The 20,377-nt window shown below is 42.2% G+C and overlaps 2 protein-coding genes across 4 annotated transcripts; both read left to right on the top strand.

The window, feature by feature from the left end:
* Nucleotides 1-282: 282 nt before the first annotated feature.
* Nucleotides 283-11,500, top strand: znf143b (zinc finger protein 143b). 3 transcript variants are annotated; one of them, XM_066700852.1, is made up of 16 exons: nucleotides 283-787; nucleotides 2,858-2,976; nucleotides 3,283-3,375; nucleotides 3,478-3,573; nucleotides 3,827-3,910; nucleotides 4,191-4,384; nucleotides 4,764-4,847; nucleotides 5,165-5,287; nucleotides 5,721-5,796; nucleotides 5,928-6,053; nucleotides 6,172-6,351; nucleotides 6,805-7,032; nucleotides 7,578-7,726; nucleotides 8,353-8,511; nucleotides 8,919-9,065; nucleotides 10,951-11,500. In XM_066700852.1, exons 2-16 carry the CDS (start codon nucleotides 2,865-2,867, stop codon nucleotides 11,032-11,034), a joined length of 1,935 nt encoding a protein of 644 aa, XP_066556949.1. In that variant the 5' UTR covers nucleotides 283-787; nucleotides 2,858-2,864; the 3' UTR covers nucleotides 11,035-11,500. The 3 variants fall into 3 exon arrangements, with proteins under 3 accessions (XP_066556949.1, XP_066556948.1, XP_066556950.1); XM_066700851.1 differs by lacking the exon at nucleotides 283-787 and adding an exon at nucleotides 822-934; XM_066700853.1 differs by lacking the exons at nucleotides 283-787; nucleotides 4,764-4,847 and adding an exon at nucleotides 822-934.
* A 2,010-nt stretch (nucleotides 11,501-13,510) lies between these two features.
* On the top strand, nucleotides 13,511-19,262 carry wee1 (WEE1 G2 checkpoint kinase). Its single transcript, XM_066700848.1, has 10 exons — nucleotides 13,511-14,565; nucleotides 15,330-15,541; nucleotides 16,032-16,098; nucleotides 16,183-16,355; nucleotides 16,447-16,715; nucleotides 16,829-16,918; nucleotides 17,063-17,148; nucleotides 17,555-17,725; nucleotides 17,989-18,134; nucleotides 18,333-19,262. Exons 1-10 carry the CDS (start codon nucleotides 14,080-14,082, stop codon nucleotides 18,487-18,489), a joined length of 1,857 nt encoding a protein of 618 aa, XP_066556945.1. The 5' UTR covers nucleotides 13,511-14,079; the 3' UTR covers nucleotides 18,490-19,262.
* Nucleotides 19,263-20,377: the final 1,115 nt, after the last annotated feature.

Below are 20,377 nucleotides of genomic sequence, written 5' to 3'. Positions count from 1 at the left end.
ACGGATGATATGTACATGTTTGTGCTTTGAATTACGCCAAATGTATTTTAGTGGCACTGATTTCTTGTCAACCTATCGTAGTAAGTCGAGTTCTCAGATACGATAAATGGGCCTACAGCAGCTCTGAGACGGGATGATTATATCTATGCTTACAAGTGTTTTAATCCCATAATAAACTGGTATTTTATGTTTATATTGCTGCACAAATTACAATTCATCGGTCCGTACTTTCCACGCGTGCGCACCAGGTTCCTGCAACTGACTTTCACAAAATGGCCGCTCGCCGTTGTTCCGGAAACGTGAATGTTTCTTTGTTTCCTTCCGTGCGCCGGAGAAATGGTCTGTTGTAAATGTACACTGCGAACCAGCCGTGATGAGGCGCCATGTTAGCAAACGTTGTCAATCACAGCAGAATTGAGTGGGGTTAAGCGACTGATGTAAAGTTGCCATGTATACACTTCATCAACCGCCAGCTCGTCCAGCAGACCAGAATGGCTTCCAATCTTCGCCCCTCAATCTGTGTGAAGCGGCTCGGAGTGCGGATGGTGTTCCGATTCAAAGTGATTGACGTGACGTGTGGCCAATAGCCAGGCGGTATTCGTCTGTGTCGGGATAGTCTGGCCAATCAGAACCGTCGTGTAGACTAAGCCAACCCACACCCAGCGCGGCCTATCGTGTTGTGTTTGCATTCAGGTTCCAGGGCCGGGCGAACGCAGGCGCGTCTGTAGGCCGCTTCCTGCCCTGATGCATGGTGGTCGGACGAAGGGATTGTTGGAAAATTTCAGAGGTTAGTATATAAATGTGTTTTTACCCAGTGTGCCTTATTTCAAACAGCCATCTCCAGCGGGGAAAACTTGCGATGGAGAGCAGAGAGGGGGATCGAGAGGGAAATATACAGAATTAAAGCACATTTAAAGGACACAAACCTGAAAATGTATTATTATTAATTAATGGATTCCGCCTTTCTTGTACTGCTGCTGCTACACGGTCCTGCTTTGTACAATTTCAAATTTGTCTCCTACGTAATAGCTAGTCGTTGGCGACAATAATACTACCTCTGTTTTGTTATTTTATTATATCCAAATTGCCTTAATTTTTGTATTATTATTTCTCTACATATATATAGCCTAGTCAAAATCACGTTTGTGTAAAATCGTATTTGAGTGTGAATCGTAATTACACGAATAACCCTATTGAAGGAAATAAAAACTCGTGTTTTTATTATAGGATCTTTATATTGGAAATTAATTTTAAAATGTGAGCTTGATGAAATATATTCTTGCTGGTTTCTATTATTGTTTGTTCATAACGCATGCCTGTCTAACTAATTTTCATCTTGGGATGTTTGAAACTGGTATCCATATGTGTGTTGATCAATTGTATAGATTTGTGTTCACTATAATAACTTTTGAAACCGCATTGCACAAAAAGTTTTGCTCGTACATGTTCGTTGCATTGCTGTTTTTTAAATTCTTCACGATCTGAGCTTTTGGAAGCTATTGCCATTTTCTCTTGCAGTATCCATCATTTCCCCTCCGCTATCACCAATCATGACATTTTGCTTGAGCTTTTTATTCCCAATCATATTTATATATTTTATTTGTTGGATAACTTATTCTGGGATGCAGTACCCAGACCCTGTCTAAAAAAACAACAACCAATATTCCAGAGCTCAATAAAAATATCACAACATATAGTTCTTAATTCAGCTTCATTTGTTTTGAAGATTTATTGTGTGCGTTTTATTTCAGTCCAGTCGCCAGTACAATGCTAATAATCCTTTTATTTTATAGAAAGCTGTAAAAAATTACACAATGTTCATCCTGTCGTGAAAGTGTTAAAAAATGTATACAGGAGACTGACTTAATAAAGCCCTATTGTGGATTCTTGGAAAGCAAAAGCCTACAGCCTTTAATCTATACAACAATAATAATGTAAAATACTATTAACAGTTTTGATTAGCTGATATTTGGCCCTTCAGACAACTCCAGGTTTTAAAAGGAACACAGTGCCTTTCTTAATAGATGGGACTTGCTTTATTAGCATTTTCTTTTAAGTTTTACTTTTTTAAACATTAGCCTGCCTCTATTTAAACTGGCCTTCAGCCCCACAAATCATGGTGCATAAGGGTGTTTGCAGTCTTTGTGTTTTGTGAGATGTAGACAGTGAAAGCTTGTACTACCCCCTGCTTTGTGGACAGTAAAAACAGGATTGCCTTTGGCTTAGTATTTTAATTAAAAATTAATCGCTTTACAGAAGCTGCTGCAAATATACAGGGTGTGTATCAAATTAGAAAGGGCTTCTGAAGGTCTTCATGATTCGAGTGGGCAGCCATGGTGAATTAAAGATAAAATGGATGAACAAATCATAATCCCTGAAACTTCATAATACTGAACTACTGGGTATATTGACCAAACTCTGTAATGTGATATACATGTATCTATGATCAGAGTAGGATAGAGTCCAGCCCCAGTTCTCCCTTTATACTTTCTGAAGAATATAGGTTGTCAACGTGATTTATAATAAGTCAGAAAAGAAAGTGAGACTGACTCAGAAATAGTAATGTTTCCATAAAGACGTTGCATTTTGGAATCTCCTTGTCAGAAGGGGAGCAGTTGCCTATACTAACAGAAACACACATGCAAGTCAACTAAAGGTTAGCTCATTCAATAAAAATAAAGTCCTTCAGACTTCATTCCTGAGGAATCTGTAGTGCAGTTTTCTGATGCCCTGTATCTTTTAGATTTGCTGAAAGTGATCCCATCTGATCATTGAATCTTTGTATCATGCACACTACTGCTGTGCCTCATAACCACCCTCATCAATAGAACTGAAAGGTCTGTATATCTGTGTACAGGGCAATCATGCTGCTGGCTCAGATTAACCGAGACTCGCAGGGCATGGCGGAGTTCCAGACCAGCGGGGGAGATGCCCAGCACGTCACTCTCTGTCTGGCCGAGGCAGTCGCAGTTGCAGGTGTGTAGCTGGAGTATGAAGGAGGTCATTCTGGGAAGCACTGATGTTCGATGACATTCCTAGATAGACTGCTCAACAGCTAGCTAAAATCCATTATTTTAAAAGCAGGTGGCACATCTTAATGTGTTTTTGTATTTAAGACGTGACACATTTTGTGTTCCTACATAGGTGGAAGACGTTATAGTACAGGTTCAAATGTACTGTATATGTGGATATATACTTTAGAGGTGTTTTTAGATAAGTACAATAAAAAAAAAACATTATTATATTGTTACAATAATACATTTTGTAATTGTGTCAAAATAGATGGTGATGCACTTGAGAACATGGACACTGTGAGTTTGCAGGCCGTGACCCTCGTGGACGGCTCCACTGCATACATACAGCACAACCCTAAAGGTAAGGATCTCGCTCTTTTCTGAGCACTTGCCTATATCTGTGGTTCAGTGGTGGGTTACACTGACAGTTCTGCAAGAGGCTCAGTATAATTGAGGAGTGCAGTTTCCTTTTCAGATGGCAAGTTGATGGACGGTCAGGTTATCCAGCTGGAAGATGGTTCGGCAGCCTACGTCCAGCACGTATCGATGCCAAAAGCAGGTGAGCTCTCTTTTCCCCTGTATTGGTGGTTCTGTCTTGGGACTGGCTCCTGGTGATTGTCCCTGGTCGTCTGATCACATACCAAACGCTAACTCAAGCTGAGTTGACTAGCACAGCTCCCCCTCCTGCTCACTACCTGCACTGCCTTTTTCAGGGAAATGTGGGAAACATTGCAGTCATCTTGGGAAGAGCAGAAGGGAGGTAGAGATTCTAACTAAACTCCATGGGCTTCTTTTTGTGTTTTTGTCCTCAGGTGGGGACAGTCTGAGACTTGAAGATGGTCAGGCGGTACAACTAGAAGATGGAACTACAGCTTACATTCACCATGCTCCGAAGGGTATGTTATTCACCCATATCATAACAAGCAATTCAATGATGGCAAACAGGGTAAAGATGCCCCCGTCATTCTGAGGCACTTTAAAGTAATTTCGCATTTAAAGCCACCTACATTTGTTGCTTCTGTGACCCCCCTGGCCTCATATGTGACCAGAAGCTAAATAGATGCATATGTATGTATGTATATATAGCTGGGTAGTTTTTAAACCTGTTAATTTACATGCCACAAGATGATGTTTAAAATCCTGCGGTATTAGTGAAGACTGTGTGTGTGCGTTTAGAGACCTATGACCAGAGTGCGCTGCAGGCTGTGCAGTTGGAGGATGGCACGACGGCGTACATCCAGCATACAGTGCAGATGCCCCAGTCAGACACCATACTGGCCATCCAGGCCGATGGCACAGTGTCGGACATTCACACAGACGGCACCATAGACCCAGAGACCATCAGCGTACTAGAGCAATACACCGCTAAGGTAATCCTCCTGCGATTCTCGGACGAAAGGGATTGTATTCATTGAGGTCAATTAATGCAGAGAACATTTTTCTAGTTAGTTTATGCTTAGAATTAATAATTATTAGGAGACACCATTGAAGTTGGCTTTAATTCTGGAGCTAACAGAACGTTATTGACAAGGGTAGCAAAGTATATTTCCAGTATATTCTTTCATCTTTTGGACTGGAATATGTACAATGACCTGGTGCTATCTTCACCAAATGAATGAGTTTAAGTTAAGCAGTGACTGAAACATGACCTCGAATGCCCTTGAAACTCATCATTGCGAACTGTTGTAGCCACAGTGCAGCACAGTGTTGCAGATACCCAGAGTCAGTGTAGATGTTCTCTTTGCTCAGGTGGAAGGTACTGAATGTGTCACCAGCACAGGGCTGATAACGGGAGGTAACCGGAGTGAACCGGACAGCAGCATGCAGATGCAGGTAATCCGGAGCTCAGCTGTCAATCCAGTGTTCTGTCAAAAATGTGCATTGTACCACATTTTACACAGTTCAGTTCCCCCAAAGTATAATTTACAAAGTACTTTTGGTGATGGATTTTCAAATGTATTTAGAACATAAGAAAAATAATTATGGTGAACATTTCTCGAACATGTATGAATGTAACCTTTGATTCACTCTGTAAGTATTTGAATGAGCCTGGCATGTATTGCTCAGGGTAAAGATTGTTCAAATGATCTGTTAAATGTATTTTTGGAATTTGGGATGTTTTCATAACTATCGAATATGTTCTTGACCAGATCGTCCTTCAGGGTCAGGGGGGGAATCGGAACGGGACAAAGGCCCAACAGACGGGAGAGAAAGCGTTTCGCTGTGACTACGAGGGCTGTGGCAAACTCTACACCACGGCCCACCACCTCAAGGCAAGGACTCGCTCACACCACACTGACTACTGGAGCTGGATATATCTGCATGATTCTTGTCTTTTCAGATTACATAAGTATAAATGTAACCAAACAGAAATAAGTAAAGTGTCAAAATATGGAAAACCTACCAAGCTCAATAAACCTTGCTCACAATAATGTCCCCCCTTACCATAAGGAAGTGAATAATTTCAATTCCTCTGAACAAACACTGAATTGAATGGAAATCAGATGATTCTTTGCAGATAACTCCCCAAATGCATATATATGTAACTGAATGATGTATCTTTGTGTCCTACTTCTGACCTTTCATATGATGTAAACCATTATTCCAATGTGAACACTCTTGTTATATTTGGCGCAGTGCTTTGTGAGCCTCATGTCCAGTGACTGGGCGCAGGTGGCGCAGTGAGTGACGGTGTTGTGTGTGCAGGTACACGAGCGATCCCACACAGGAGACCGGCCATACCAGTGTGACCACCTAGGATGTGGGAAAGCATTTGCAACAGGTACTGCCCAGGTTTTGGAGTTTAACATTTCAAAGTGGATCTAACCATTTTTATGCCTTTTACTATTTGATATACAATATAAAATGTGACTTCCACGGTAGTCACTTGTTTACTTGTTTTTTGTGTGTTAGGTTATGGTTTGAAGAGTCATATTCGGACACATACAGGTGAAAAGCCATACAGGTGCCAGGAAATTAACTGTAACAAATCATTCAAGACGTCGGGGGACCTACAGAAACACATCAGGACTCACACAGGTACAGTCTTCGGATCTTGACAGGGTTACTCTCGCAGGTGATCCGAGCCTTTTACCGACGTAAGCCAAGAGTGATGCCGACCGAGGCAAAACGTAAATCCCCGTCTTCATGTCTGCAGGAGAGAGGCCCTTCAAATGCCCCTTCGAAGGCTGCGGCAGGTCTTTCACCACATCCAACATCCGCAAGGTTCACATCCGCACCCACACCGGCGAGCGACCATATTACTGTGCCGAGCCCGGCTGCGGGAGAGCCTTTGCCAGCGCCACCAACTACAAGAACCACATGAGGATCCACACAGGCAAGAGCAGCGCCCCAAACGCTCCCCCGCCCGCCTGCAGTCACCGGCTGGCACCCCGCTGTTTACCAGCTTCCAAAACCCTTCCAGAATACGATGTTCTGTGTCTTTTAAAAGAAAGATTGATTACATTAGTGTCTTTGTATTCTAACTGGGGAAGGCTCCTGTACCTGCCATTGATTTTATTATAATTATTTATATTTATCCCACGTCATCAGCTTTTCAACTTTTGTCAACTTTAAAGTCACTATTATATATACCTTATGCGTCTCTGTGTGTCTGTGTCACTGTAACTTAAAGATCCCACGAAGGCAAACTTTTATGTTGATTTTAGGAGCTTATTAGATAGTGGTAGGAATTGCTTCAACCTCGGCTCATATTTCTGACATTGGAAATGGAATGTCATGGTTGCCATCTGTTGAATGATGAAGGAACGTGCTTTCCGTCTGTTTCCAGGGGAGAAGCCCTATGTGTGTACGGTGCCTGGCTGTGACAAGCGCTTTACAGAGTACTCCAGTCTCTACAAGCACCACGTGGTGCACACCCCATCCAAACCATACAACTGCAATCATTGTGGGAAGACCTACAAGCAGATCTCCACGCTGGCCATGCACAAGCGCACGGCACACAATGACACCGAGCCCATCGAGGAGGAGACCGAGGCCTATTTTGAACCCCCAGCAGGTCAGTGAGGTCAAGCTTGTCTGCTACAGGGCTTCTGTGTACCACAGTGCTCACAGTCTGGGAATGAATGTCCCTAAAATAGATAGAAAGACTTCTAAGTCATAAACTAGCAACATTTTCTACACCAAGGCTATTGAATCCTAAGCAGTTTGAAGTCTACTGGGAGATTTACTGTTTTGTTCAGCAGCTCGGGTCTCTTCCCAGAACCCTGCTGTTCTGTATTCTGTACTTTTACTTCTGAAGTGCAGCACCCAATTCCCAGAGGTGACTCTACAGTATGACTAATTCCTGTAGTCTTCTGTACATTTCTGAAACCCAATAATGCAATACAAAATCTGCTAATACTGATAAATGACAGTAAAACACAGTTCACTTCAATACAGGGAACTGTAACTGTACTGTGAGGAAATAGTAATTGTGATACCCAAAATGTAAGAGATATTTTTTCTTCTCTGTCTGTTGGCTGGTGCAGAAATAATAACCGACTTGAACAGGGGAAAACATAACGTGTTGCTGAAATAAATGTGTTGTTTCGCTGATATAAGGGCCCATTGAAGATGTGATCAAGTCCCAGGTTGCCTATGTATCTGGGGTTGAGGCAGACGATGCAGGGACAGGCCAGATGGTGACTGGGAGTCCAGAAGTGATTTCACAGCAGCATGTTGCCCTTATCACACAGGATGGGACTCAACAGGTAAACAACTTTTATTCATTTATTTAATTCAGAGAAACAACATAAAATGGTGTGCAGCAAACCACTGATCTACAAAAGTGAGAGAAGTGAAGGAAAGTTCACGTTACCCTGTAGAACAATGAACTCCTTTATCTCAAAGATATTTAGAGTATCTACAAGTCAGCTGGATTTATCTGAGTGGGTGTTTGAGCCCTGGTGCTCTTGGCAATTGAAACAACAAAAAATGTATAAAAGTCATATTGTATGAATCTGTGTAAAAGAGCCTACTCTTTGACCTGCTTCACTATAAAAATGCCGGACCTCTGTGAATATATATTCTGGTCTTAGAGGGGGGGGGTAAATGACAAATTATAGACCAGTTTACAAGAGTGTTGGTGGTGTTCAGTAAAGGTCTGTTAAAAAAATGAAAACTAGTCCAACATCTCGAGGCTTTGGAGACTTAAGGATGAAATCCTGGTTATTACTCTAAAAACAATTAATCAAAAATACAGAATACAAAACAAATGTTCTTTCCTAAAATATTGAAATTAAAGTGTTTTAGCTTTTCTCCTTATCATTCATACACATAACCCATTTCCATATTCTAATTCCTCCTCTCTAATGTGTCTCTTTCCTCTGTCTACCAGGTCAGCATCTCCCAGGCTGACATGCAGGCCCTGGGAAACACCATTACGATGGTAACACAAGATGGCACCACTATCACGGTCCCAGCACATGAGGCGGTGCTGTCCTCAGGAGGGACACATTCTGTCACGATGGTCACTGCGGACGGCACAGAAGGACAAGTACGTCGTCTTCGCTTGTATTTCCTTTATTATATGTCAATGTGGTACTACGACAGTGGCTGGCACTGGGGACTTTGTTTTCTGTATTCTGCATTTAGCTGGCCAATTCTGTGAGATTTAAGGAGTTTATGGCATTAAGGAGCACAACTTTAGATGCACCGCCCTTTGAGAAGTGTTCAAAGAGCAGCTGATGTGCAGCATGACTAGGGATTGTGTCCTTCAGGCCAAGCAAACTGAATACTGTGGTCAACCTGGTCAGAAATGATATCTCAGAGATGCATAGTCGTACAACAAACGATAATAGGAAAATGGAAAACCTAGAGATGGTCTCACAGAATATTGAAATCACAGGATTCAGAGGAACACAATTCCATCATTTCCCCCAAACTCAAAATGATTTTTTTCAGGTTGCCATCGTGACTCCAGATTTAGCCACATTCCAAACCTCGCAGGCCGACCTGGTCCAGGAACATCACGAGCACCACCTGGTGACAGGCAGCCCTCACCCGGTCACACTGTTGGCAACGTCAAACGGCACTCAGATCGCTGTTCAGGTACCCACTTTCAGGGCTACTAATACTGCACATTTCCCATGAGGCTTTGCACACAGACTGTAGCTAACAGTGCTCTGTTTGTGTGGCAGCACATAAGAGGCTGGACAAACAGCAGCTTGTTTGTCTGACCAGTGGTGGTACAAAGGATTAAAGGAGTTAAATACAACTGCCGAACTGTAGGAAAAAAAATAGCAGGCTTCTACAGTGATTGCCTCTGGTATAACATGTTGAATATAATTGAACATGATGTGAATTTAATTTAATTTAATTCAAGACCTTGCAACACAGCTCGTGCAGGAAGGGTCTGTAGGAAGCGGGATACATGCCCGAGCTTGCCAAACTGTTATGGCAGCACATTATTCTAACCGTCTGCAGCCTGGCGTATGGACAGGGCTCGGCTCACAAGCTTCCTCCTGCCGAAAGAGCCCTGCCTTAAACTGATATATAACACAGGCCTTGAATCGGAGGAAAACGAAAGTGGAAAGCTTATCACATTATCCAGAAATGGGTACACTTAAACCCGACAGGATTTAACTTAACGGTAAAGGCTTAATTCACATACAGGTTTTCATTTGTCTCCTTTATTGTTACTTGACGTGCTTTGAATTTAAAGATCAGATCAGCTCACTTTTTTGAATGATTATTAATTAAATACTTTCCCCTGATTTTGCTCATGCTTTCTAATGCATGACTTATAACAATGAAAAAGCTGAGAACTGGAAAAGGGGCATCATGTAATTATGTTAGGATTATAATTGGCAAAACCCATCACTGCAAAGAAAATCTCCAGGTGATATAACCAAAGATAGTAGGCTTTAGTAATGTACACACCTCCAAATGAAAAACATACGGTCACTGGCAGAATTGCAAAAATATGTGCATTTTGTTTTTTAAATTCTGTATCACACAAAAGCATGAAAAAGTAAAATATAAGTCAAAGGATATCTACACTTAATTTCCCTCCCACCCCTCTTGCCTTAGCATCTGACTAGATGTGCTACTACTGTGAGCACAAAGGTAAACCTACTGCAGCAGAGACAGATACAATCAGTGAATTGGAACGTATTGAAAAGTAAAAAGTATTATAATGTAAAGGGTTATGTGTATTTCAAATGTTACAATAAAGTCCTTGTGATGCAGAACACAAAGATACCAATACCCATTTTGCTGTTCTACAAATTAAATCAGTCATCTTAATTTAAAGCACAATCAAAGTGTGTCAGTGAAAGCCTTGCTTTGTTACACGAGTGATCACTTCAACTGTGCTGTCTTTGATTCAAATTAGGGCGTTGATTGTGTCAGCCACTTCAAATTAGACTCTCTAATCATATCATCTTCTCTGGTGACACTCAGCCCATTCAATTGTACCTGTTAGCTTAGCTAGCTACTGATTAATATTAACTCTACAGACAGTTATACAGATACAGCAGTGAAGAGGGAGTGCCCCCATTTATTTTATTATTTCGTTTTTGTAAATGAATCAGTTATAATTAGATAACAATCACTGTCACACATTTGGTTAAATAAAAAATTAAACTGATTTTAGCTATCATATTGATTTAAATGAAAAAACACAATCTTGTAATTTAACCTTATTTCTTGATTTTATTTATTTGACATCTTCGTCCAAAGTGTAAAATGTTTATATGGTATAATGGTTACATATTTTACAGCACAACATAATTCAATAACTGAAGTAACGTGAGGAGCAGGAATATTACAAACTTCAACAGAGAGCACAGAGAACTAACAAGCTTGTGTCTTTAAAATAAGAATGTAACTGAAATGTTCCCAAAGTGTGAGAGAACCATCAATCGGTATTGTTCACAAAATCTTGCATCCTGTTCTGTGTGCAATTTTTATGACTTCCTTTTATTTCTTCTAGCTAAGTGAACAACCATCATTAGAAGAAGCCATTAGAATAGCCTCAAGAATACAGCAAGGGGAGACACCTGGACTGGATGATTAATATACAGCCATTGAAATGGCATCAGAGACTGTTCATGAAGAATAAATGGAGAAACAAGCAAAAAATGCAACTGGCTTGCTCACAGCTATTGCTATTAAAAAAACAAACAAATACCAATGCATTTTTCTTGTAGATTTTGTGTACATATATATTTTAAAAATGCAGAAAAAGGCTAATTGACTGCTTTCTTGTAGACCAAACACATTCAATTCCTGAGTAGGCCACATTCAATCTGAGAAATGTTGTACACAATTCATGTTGTTTTGTTGCCTCACCACAAGGACTTTGGTGTGTTTGGACCTACTAATCTCTCCGAATTTGATACAATTTTTTTCTTTGGGTGATTATCTCTGTACTGTGTATATATAAGCTGTTGATGCTTCAAATCCTCCCTATATTTTAACTTTGATTATGTATAAATAATGGATAAGCTTTGGTTGTGCAATATAAAAGCAGTACAATCTAACTGATGTCTTGGTTTCTTTCAGTTCTTTGCTAAATATGATGGTAATTTTGAGGTGTGCCATACATATGATGCCTTTAAAATAATATAAAAAATGTAATATTGTGGAAATGCTACTTAAAAATTGTATGCTATACCATCTATTTTGTACATTGCACCATAGGATTAGACAGAACTACAGGAGCTGCTCCTTATACCCCGTGGGATAATACATTGTTCTAAAATAAGTGATCTCTGAACGTTTGTTTTCCTAATTTCTGTACATATTAAACAAAACAAGACCACAAAATAATAATAATCTTGCCAATCTGCAGAACTAGTTTTAAACAATATAAATAACCTAAGATCTGGGACATTTCAAAATGTTACCATACTCAGAACTTTGTTTACATATATTACTTTTATTTTTAGATAATGCATAAATGATTAAAGACTTTTCCAAAATATGTCCAATTGTTAGAAGTTATGCAGCTTCTTTGAAGACATAACAGCAATAACTTGGGTTGAGTTGATCTGTGTTACCTGGATTTATTTTTGTATTCAGTTTATGTAAATTATTTCAAATTTTATGTAGAACTTGAAACTCACATTTTGGTGGACGGTGTTTTTAAAAGCCCTACATAGAATTGTTTATATAACTTTTTATTAAATAACTTAAGGTAGTTGCTACTTTGGTACTGTTTGTTGGGAAATCAGCAGTTCCTTGTAAAGAGGATGTATAAGCATATGACAGGGTGATAATCCACCTGCCCAACGAACATGACAAAGAAACGCAATGTAATGTTTGCCAACACGTGTGATGTGGAAACGCCCGGATGACATAATGCAATGACACACATGTTTAAATAGATATCCATCGGGGACTGGTTTCGATGGCTTCTTGAAGATAATCAAGGGGGTTGAAAAAGTCTAATGATGATATGTATAGATCTACAGCGCTAGATTTCGGTCATTCAGTTGTGATTAAATTCGCTTTTCGTTATCTTTAATATCCAGACTTAACTGGGCGTTTCATACACAGAAGTATATCATCCACAATCTCAGTTGTATGTACACACTTTCCATATATAACTTATCAATCGTTGTTAATGTTCACCCAATTTATTTGAACGCATTTAAGGCAAACTAGCTTGGTCTGCTTCCACTCCCACCCCAGGGAAATTTCTCAAGCTCTACCAGACCAGATCAATGATTAATCAATACTCTTGTTGTACTTGTTTTAGATAAAGGACACACAAGTCTACGCTCATGTTGAAAGGTAATTTACAATTGTCAACGTTTAAGAAAAGTGACTTGGAAGAAGGTGACCCTGAGGCAGTTCAATCCCCCTCCCCCACCGACCCATCCCAAATTCCCAACCTGCTGTCCCTGTATGCATATGAAGTGCTCGTCTCTTGCCGTGAACATTTGCGGGCTTGGGGTATATGTAACTGAAATGGTGCAATCGGAAATGTTAGGTTACACTGAAACAAATTAGCGATTTTTTTTAGAACGATCTATGAGTTCTATAGTATATATTTGCATAACTTACTATTCTAAAGTTCGTGATATTATTATTATTATTAATAATAATATAATCACCTTGACTTAAACATTTACAAATTTGAATTAACTTTTTTAAAATAGATATTTATATATACTCCCTTTACTCTTTAAATGATCTTTCCCCAATTAGGTTAAAAGTAGAAACTACGTATGAGCTGATTCGGAGATTACACCCAAACAACTGTGGCTAAATATCTATGAATGTTCGCCGAGGCACTACACAGATCACAATACAATAGGCCTGACTAATTTCAAGAACAAAGCCTTGATCTGTGCCGGCCAGCGAAACGAAGATTACAGGGGGGAAAAAACAGATCTGGGTAATTCACAAAGATTAAAGCAGAGCATTCGCGCCAAAATGACGTGGGATTTCAGTGCACGGCTGGGTGACGTAGGCGCTGGTGCCCCGAGCCGGACCCGCCCAGATTTCAAACCCGCAGCTCGAGTTCTGATTGGCCGAGCGCTCAGTCATTTGACCAACGGTCGCGGGAAGCCGCGGAGTGGGCAGCGGTGGAGATTCAAATTAATTCAGTAAACAAACGCGCACACGGGAGACGCGGAGAGCAGCGGCCCGACCTGCGACACACCACCGTCCTCGGCAAAACGGCTTCGGCGGGCATCTGTCACCGCGGATGAGTGCGGGGAGGATGGACATCGCAGCGCTGCCGTAGGGGAGTATCAGTGCAGCCATTTTCGTTTGCGGGTCTGGACTGCCGTAGTCTGCGCGCACGGAGCTGCCAGGCCTACACAAGGCGGATGGTAAACACCCGACCTGGGCTTAACTCTGCCGGGACTGACGCGGTTTGACGCTAAAGGGCGACACCTGGGATGAGGTTTGTTCACGACCGCAACTTCAGCAAAGTTTTATTTTAAACGTGGAGAAACTTCTCTGGTTCTTTAAAAACATCGACGGCTCCGAAAACAGCCCGTCTTGGACATCATTGATACCGTTTGCTTGGGCTGTATGGTCGGCTCTGCGAATAACGTCGCCTTTTAATACGAAACCGCCTGAATAGCCGACGCTGCCCGTGGTGGAGATGAGTTTCGGTGCTCGACGGGTGGGCGGCGCTTCTCCAAAGATGGGCCCCATCCGCCAGAAGCTGCACTTCTCCCCCAGCGACGGGGAGGACGACCCCGTGGAGGAGGACGGCAACAGCACCGGGGCCGACTCCGCTTTCCAGGAGATGGACTCGCCGGTGCCGAGCAGGCAGAAATCAGCCGAGCAGCGGCACGACGACGACCGGGGCACCCCCCCCAACAGACCGGGCGAGGAGGAGGACGGGGACTACTGGGACGAAGAGGGCTTCGGGTCCCCGTCCCCTCTGAAGTCCCCCGGTGAGCTGATGAGGGGGTCCCCGTCTCCGCGGAAGAGCGCCTCGGCGTACAGCAGCTCTTCCCCGCAGAGGTCGTACGCTCGGTCGGAGAGAGAGGGGTCGAGCTCTCCCATCCCGGACTGCCCCGACACCCCTCCCCACAAGACCTTCAGAAACCTGCGGCTGTTTGATACGCCTCACACCCCCAAGGTATGTATTTGTTGAAACCGATTGGCGGATCAGACCGGACTCGGTGTCGCTCGATTTGGTTTGAACTGCAGGAATGTGTGTTTTGATTCGATCTGGACTCGGACTTCTTGTCCTCTTTCTCCCCGGATGCAACAGTTTGAAACGTGTATAGGGTTATTATAACTGGCATGGGTTACACCCCCAGACCCAGCTTCGCTTAAGTGTTCACTGGCTGTGTGATTTGCGTTTATTTCTTGGCAGTTGAGCGTCTTTTTTCTCAAAATTAATCTCGAGTGGTCGGGGGACAATTATCAAGACTCTGAAGGAAATAGTTTTAAAGTAGAAGTGCAGCATCCATCGTACATGGGCTGAAACAGCCCGTTGCACACAGCTTCAACTTTTCAACCCATTCGTCCATGCACACTGTTGGGTAGCAGGGATTGTGTTGTTGGAAACCCACAGTGTAATCCTGGAGCCGAGTCAGCACTTGCATGTATGGACCATTACATAACACTTGCGAGTAGCAATTTGCATTCACTCCTCCATTGTGTGTCACAGGGGGATCTTAAATGTGTACAGATGTGTCCATGAAGGCTGGTTTTCCATCTGCTTGGGCACTGGCACCTCCTCAGTTGTGTTATATAATATAAACTAGACTTACAATAGATGGCTGCCTAAAGAGTAGTTGCCTTTTTTAAAAAAATCTGAACTATTTAGTGGCATTTGTATACCTTCTTACACAAATGGTCAGATTGAATAATTTTGTGTGTGTCTTGCCCTCGCAGAGCTTGCTGTCCAAAGCCCGGACGCTGGGCTCGGGGTCGGCCCGGCGCAGGGTGGCTCTCTTCAGGAACCTGGACTCCTCTGTGAAAACCAGCTCTGACTGCAAGAGTAACCCAACCCCCCACATCAACATCAACCCCTTCACCCCGGACTCCCTGCTCATCCAATCGGCCGCCCTGCAGAGGAACAATAGGAAGAGGTCCCACTGGAATGAGTAAGACAGTTTTTACAAGTGCTCCACAGAGCTGTGTGTGTTGGTTTCCCTGACAGATTCCCCCCCCCCAAAAAAAACTTTGATTATAATGATTCAATAGGGAGAAGAATAAATTAAAACAAGCTTGTGCTGAGCACCGGCTTTTGCATGTTCTCTTAGGGCCCTCAGTACTTGGGACGCCCTACAAAGTGTTTCCTGAAAAATGGAATGATGTTAGAAATACATTGAAATGTCAGTTCAGCTTTTTTTAATGTATTTTCCAATGTATGTGCTTTCGAACAAAAATGAAGGGATGTTTCCATATCATTGTTGAAGAAATGCCTCCACTGTGCTGAGTTCGTTAAATCAGTTGGCAATTGCATGACTAAGACATTGGCAGGAAACCAGGAGCACATGGCCTCTTACTCACCATGTGCTCTTACTGGGGGAGCACTGCCCTCTAGTGTCTGACTGCTGCAGCCGCCTGACTTTTTCTTTCTTTTTTTTTTAGTTCTTGTGGGGAGGAAATGGAAGCAAGTGATGGTGAATTTGAAGACGAAATCATTCCTCCATCAAAGGTACATATACTTGACGACTTTTATTGTTCACTTTTGTACTTTTAAATGTGTTTGGAACTAATAAAAATGCTTTTGTTTCAACAGAGGATAACTATAACTGAAAGCAACATGAAATCCAGATACGCAACAGAGTTTCATGAACTGGAGAAGATTGGCTCCGGAGAGTTCGGCTCTGTGTTCAAGTGTGTGAAAAGACTCGATGGCTGCATCTACGCCATTAAACGCTCCAAAAAGCCACTGGCGGGTTCGGTCGATGAGTGAGTACACTTTTGTTCCTTTTCTTTTTTTGTAGGGGGTGTTACTTTTCAAAACAATGTAAATAACCAATGAAATGATTTGTCTTCGCAGGCAGAATGCTCTTCGAGAGGTCTATGCACATGCGGTGCTTGGACAGCATCCCCACGTGGTCAGGTACTACTCAGCCTGGGCAGAGGACGACCACATGTTGATACAGAATGAATACTGTAACGGAGGCAGCTTGTCCGATGTCATAGCAGAGAACTATAGAAACATGCGCTATTTAACCGAACTGGAACTGAAGGACCTACTTCTGCAAGTGACCCGGGGTTTGAAATACATCCATTCTACGTCGCTGGTACATATGGACATTAAACCCAGTAAGTACTCAATTTGAATGGGTTAATACTGATGCGTGTCTTAAAATAGTAGTGTGGGGAATGTGCTGAAAGGCTTGGAATAATCCCCCGTTTCTTAACCTCCCCCTCCTCAGGTAACATCTTCATATCCAGGAAAACCGTTCCGTGTGTGGATGAATGTGATGATGATGATGGCTTAAGCACCAGTGTTGTCTACAAAATAGGTAAGTGGATTAATGAGTTTGCTAGTAAAAATGATGTAATGGGTAATTGAAAGAGTGTTACATGCCTGTATTGTCTAGGGCATTGCATATAGAGTTTAATAATCAGGCTTGTCAGTACATTCATTCTCTCGCTCTGTTCTGCAGGGGATCTTGGTCATGTGACGAGAGTAAGCAATCCACAGGTGGAGGAGGGAGACAGCCGATTCCTGGCCAATGAGGTTCTGCAGGAGGTGAGGATGCTCGGAACAGCCTGGGATAGGTTGCCGTCCGTATCTAATAACGTGAGAGATGGCGCTGTACATCTGAAGTGTACACTGTAAACCCGTCTCCGGCAGGGCTGTTCAATAATTCAGACGGACGCAGCTGATGCTAATAACACTGACCCGGTCAGCTGAGCTGTGGGTCCCCGGGGCTCCAGAACCAGTAGCATGGCCTGGATGTTCTCCCAGCATGTGATTTTACTGGCTTAGCCGCAGTGATGATTTAGTTCAGCCTTTAAATGTAATATTGATTTTTTACAGTGATTTTTAGCGGCAAAGAAATTGAGAACAAGTTTTATGTTGTACGTTTTGGTAGTGGTGTCTGCAGTACCTGTTGGGTCGTCCCATTAATAAAGATTCATTTTCCCTTTTCCAGGACTATAAAAATCTAACCAAGGCCGATGTTTTTGCCCTGGCACTGACTATAGTGAGTGCTGCTGGAGCAGAGCCAATGCCTTCTAATGGTGATAAGTGGCATGAAATTCGGCAAGGAAAACTGCCCAGGATACCGCAGGTGCTCTCCCTGGAGTTCCTTGATTTACTGAAGGTAAGGGAAATGGATGCTGGTTGTTACACCTGTCTGTAGTGTTGGCATCCCCTCAATCCTTTGACAGGATTATAACCCCGATGAATGCCTAATCTTATATAATCTTAAAACCCGGCACTAATGAATACTTGATGCTGTGCTATAGTTATCTTTCCACTCAAACCTTCTGCTCAAAGGGGATGTGCTGCTGTTACTGTGGGGAACTATAGTACACTGCCTATAGATTACAAATCAGATTTACAATATGTCTTTTTGCTGTCCAGTTGATGATCCATCCAGACCCGGAGCGAAGACCCTCCGCCTCGGCCCTGATCAAGCATCCTGTCCTGCTCACGGCTGCCAGGATGAGTGCAGACCAGCTCAGAGTAGAGCTCAACGCCGAAAAGTTCAAAAATGCGCTGTTGCAGAAGTAAGTAGTCTGGCATGTGTGTTCAGTATCGTGCATCTGTGTGGAACAATACCTTCTTGCGGGGACTTTTGTGTGCTTTCAATTGAATTAATCCTCTCGCAACGTTTTGCATGTGAGGAAAGCTCTCTCAATGAGTTCTGCTTGTCCCAGTGGGTTTGTCTTCAGTGGTTGATTTTATTTTTTATTTTTATTCTGCAGAGAGCTCAAGAAGGCACAGATGGCCAAAGCAGCTGCAGAAGAGAGAGTGCTGTTCACAGACCGAGTGATGACGAGGTCGACGGCGCAGTCGAGCAGCAGGACGTCGCGGCTCATTGGGAAGAAGATGAATCGTTCGGTCAGCCTCACGATTTACTGAAATGGACAGATCCACGAGAGAGGAATGTTTGTGCTGGACCAGCGGCCTGTAGTGCCTTCGGTGGAAGGCAGAGTACATTTGACGAAAAACCACAAACTGCTGTACAATACTCATTCTGATGAGGTTTTGGTAGTGCTTACTCTTGGGTACATGTCATTCGCAGATTATCTAAGCCTTGACACTGTCTTGAAGTGTAGGAATGGTTTAATTCCCAACATTTGTCGGTGCTCCTTTTAGTTTTTTTAATTAGCATTTTGCTATTTAAATGTACTGGAGGTATTTTTTTTTATTTTATATCTGAGGTTATTGGAAAAAAATAACTAGATATTTGCACCTTACAGCCTGTGAAAATACCTGATCTCGGGTAAGAATTGGGTCATCAGCTATATGAAAGATTTAATATGAAAATGAGCACTTTGTAGGCAAAGAGGAAGCCATGGATGTTTTTTGTTTTTTGGATCTGTGGTGAACCTGCCCGATGAAAACTGCTGCTATTAGTGTTTTTGTTGTCTGTATCTGTAGCATTAAAACAATCATTTCCAGGATCCTAGGCTTTCTTTATGTAAATAACGCAACTGTCTGGTTTTACCTGCTACAATGCAGGACTTTTAGTTTTGTACTTCTACTTAAGTTGGGGGGTAAAACTTGTAGTTTTGTAGGTTAGAACTTGCTCGGTGTATCATATTCTCGTTTTAGTACATGTTCTTCTGTTCAGCTTTGTAAATGTACTGTCCTTAAACCAATAAATACAAAGCTTTTCCAAATCCACAGAGGATTCTGCTTCTGCCTTCTATTCTGTTGTACAAATACTGACTCCAACCTCTGTAGAAAGTGTAGGTGATCATAAGAGCAGAAACATCAGCGCGGAGGCGGTTTAATGTTGACTGAGGTCAAATCGGGACTTTATTTGAGGATGCAGCTTCAAATGTGACCAGCAGATGGCAGATTTTAACGTGATTTCTTCAGAGGTTTAAAAGGGGGGAGTGAGTAAATATATTAGTCAGATGTTTTATTAACGATGACTACTAAGAATGAATTATTTCTGCAGCGTTAATAAAAACGAGACCTTCAGGGAGATCAAGGTAGCAGCAGCGCATGCGCGTTTGCTATAAGCGCTGCTCTGGGAGTAGTAGCGGGTGTTCAGCAGTGTAAGTGAACATCTTGTCACATGTATAACCTACTTAATTAGCCAACAATGCCTTCAGGTATGTTCTCAAGGGAGATGAGTATGGTAAACCATTATTTACCCATATGAAAGTAATTTCACACCAAGAATATCTCCACATGGACAGTTTATTTCTGCTTTTAAAAGTGCTATTTCTGTATAATCATGGCATGTACATCAATACGGTTTCACTGTCAAAGAGTTGGCTACTTCTGTATTCGGGAAGAAGCGGTCAGACGATTTGTACAACACAATTGGAAATAATTCATAGATTGATACATACTCATTTCAAAATAACATTAACCTTACAAATCAGAAATATCCATACTTGCTCCACTGTGTTTTACTTTAGCCGGGCCCTCATGGTCCCCCTGTCTTGACTCGACATTTCCAACCGCTTACGTTGTGACCTACTAATTACCTAATCATAATACTAATTATCACACTGTATTTTGCACGTAAATGAAGTGCTCTGTTATACTTCAGCAACAACTGAAAAAACATTGCATTTACAATGTCCGATTACAATGGTTCTCAATGATCTTGGATGCTCTCAAGTAGAAAGCGGAGCGCCTTGGCCAGAAGTCACAATATGAATAGAAAACACAATTAAATAGGCCTATAACATATTAAAATGATAAAAACAAAACCTGTGCAGCTGCATGTGTGTGATCTGAGGCGTGTGGCTGGACGCGGCGATTGCCGGTCATGTGACCCGCTGCC

This window comes from Amia ocellicauda, chromosome 4 (genome assembly GCF_036373705.1).
Source record: "Amia ocellicauda isolate fAmiCal2 chromosome 4, fAmiCal2.hap1, whole genome shotgun sequence".
In the NCBI taxonomy this organism is placed as follows: Eukaryota; Metazoa; Chordata; class Actinopteri; order Amiiformes; family Amiidae; genus Amia; species Amia ocellicauda.
Note: the sequence above shows the minus strand (reverse complement) of the source record. Positions and strands in the feature narration are given on the sequence as shown.

Bases quoted from the DNA above. Each gene is read 5' to 3' on its own strand.
- znf143b (XM_066700851.1), top strand. The intron at 4,848-5,164 runs GTAATCCGGAGC...GTTCTTGACCAG, and splicing joins ACAGCAGCATGCAGATGCAG to ATCGTCCTTCAGGGTCAGGG. The intron at 8,512-8,918 runs GTACGTCGTCTT...GATTTTTTTCAG, and splicing joins CGGACGGCACAGAAGGACAA to GTTGCCATCGTGACTCCAGA.
- wee1 (XM_066700848.1), top strand. From the start codon at position 14,080: ATGAGTTTCGGTGCTCGACGGGTGGGCGGCGCTTCTCCAAAGATGGGC. The intron at 16,919-17,062 runs GTAAGTGGATTA...TCTGTTCTGCAG, and splicing joins CAGTGTTGTCTACAAAATAG to GGGATCTTGGTCATGTGACG. The intron at 18,135-18,332 runs GTAAGTAGTCTG...TTTATTCTGCAG, and splicing joins AAAAATGCGCTGTTGCAGAA to AGAGCTCAAGAAGGCACAGA.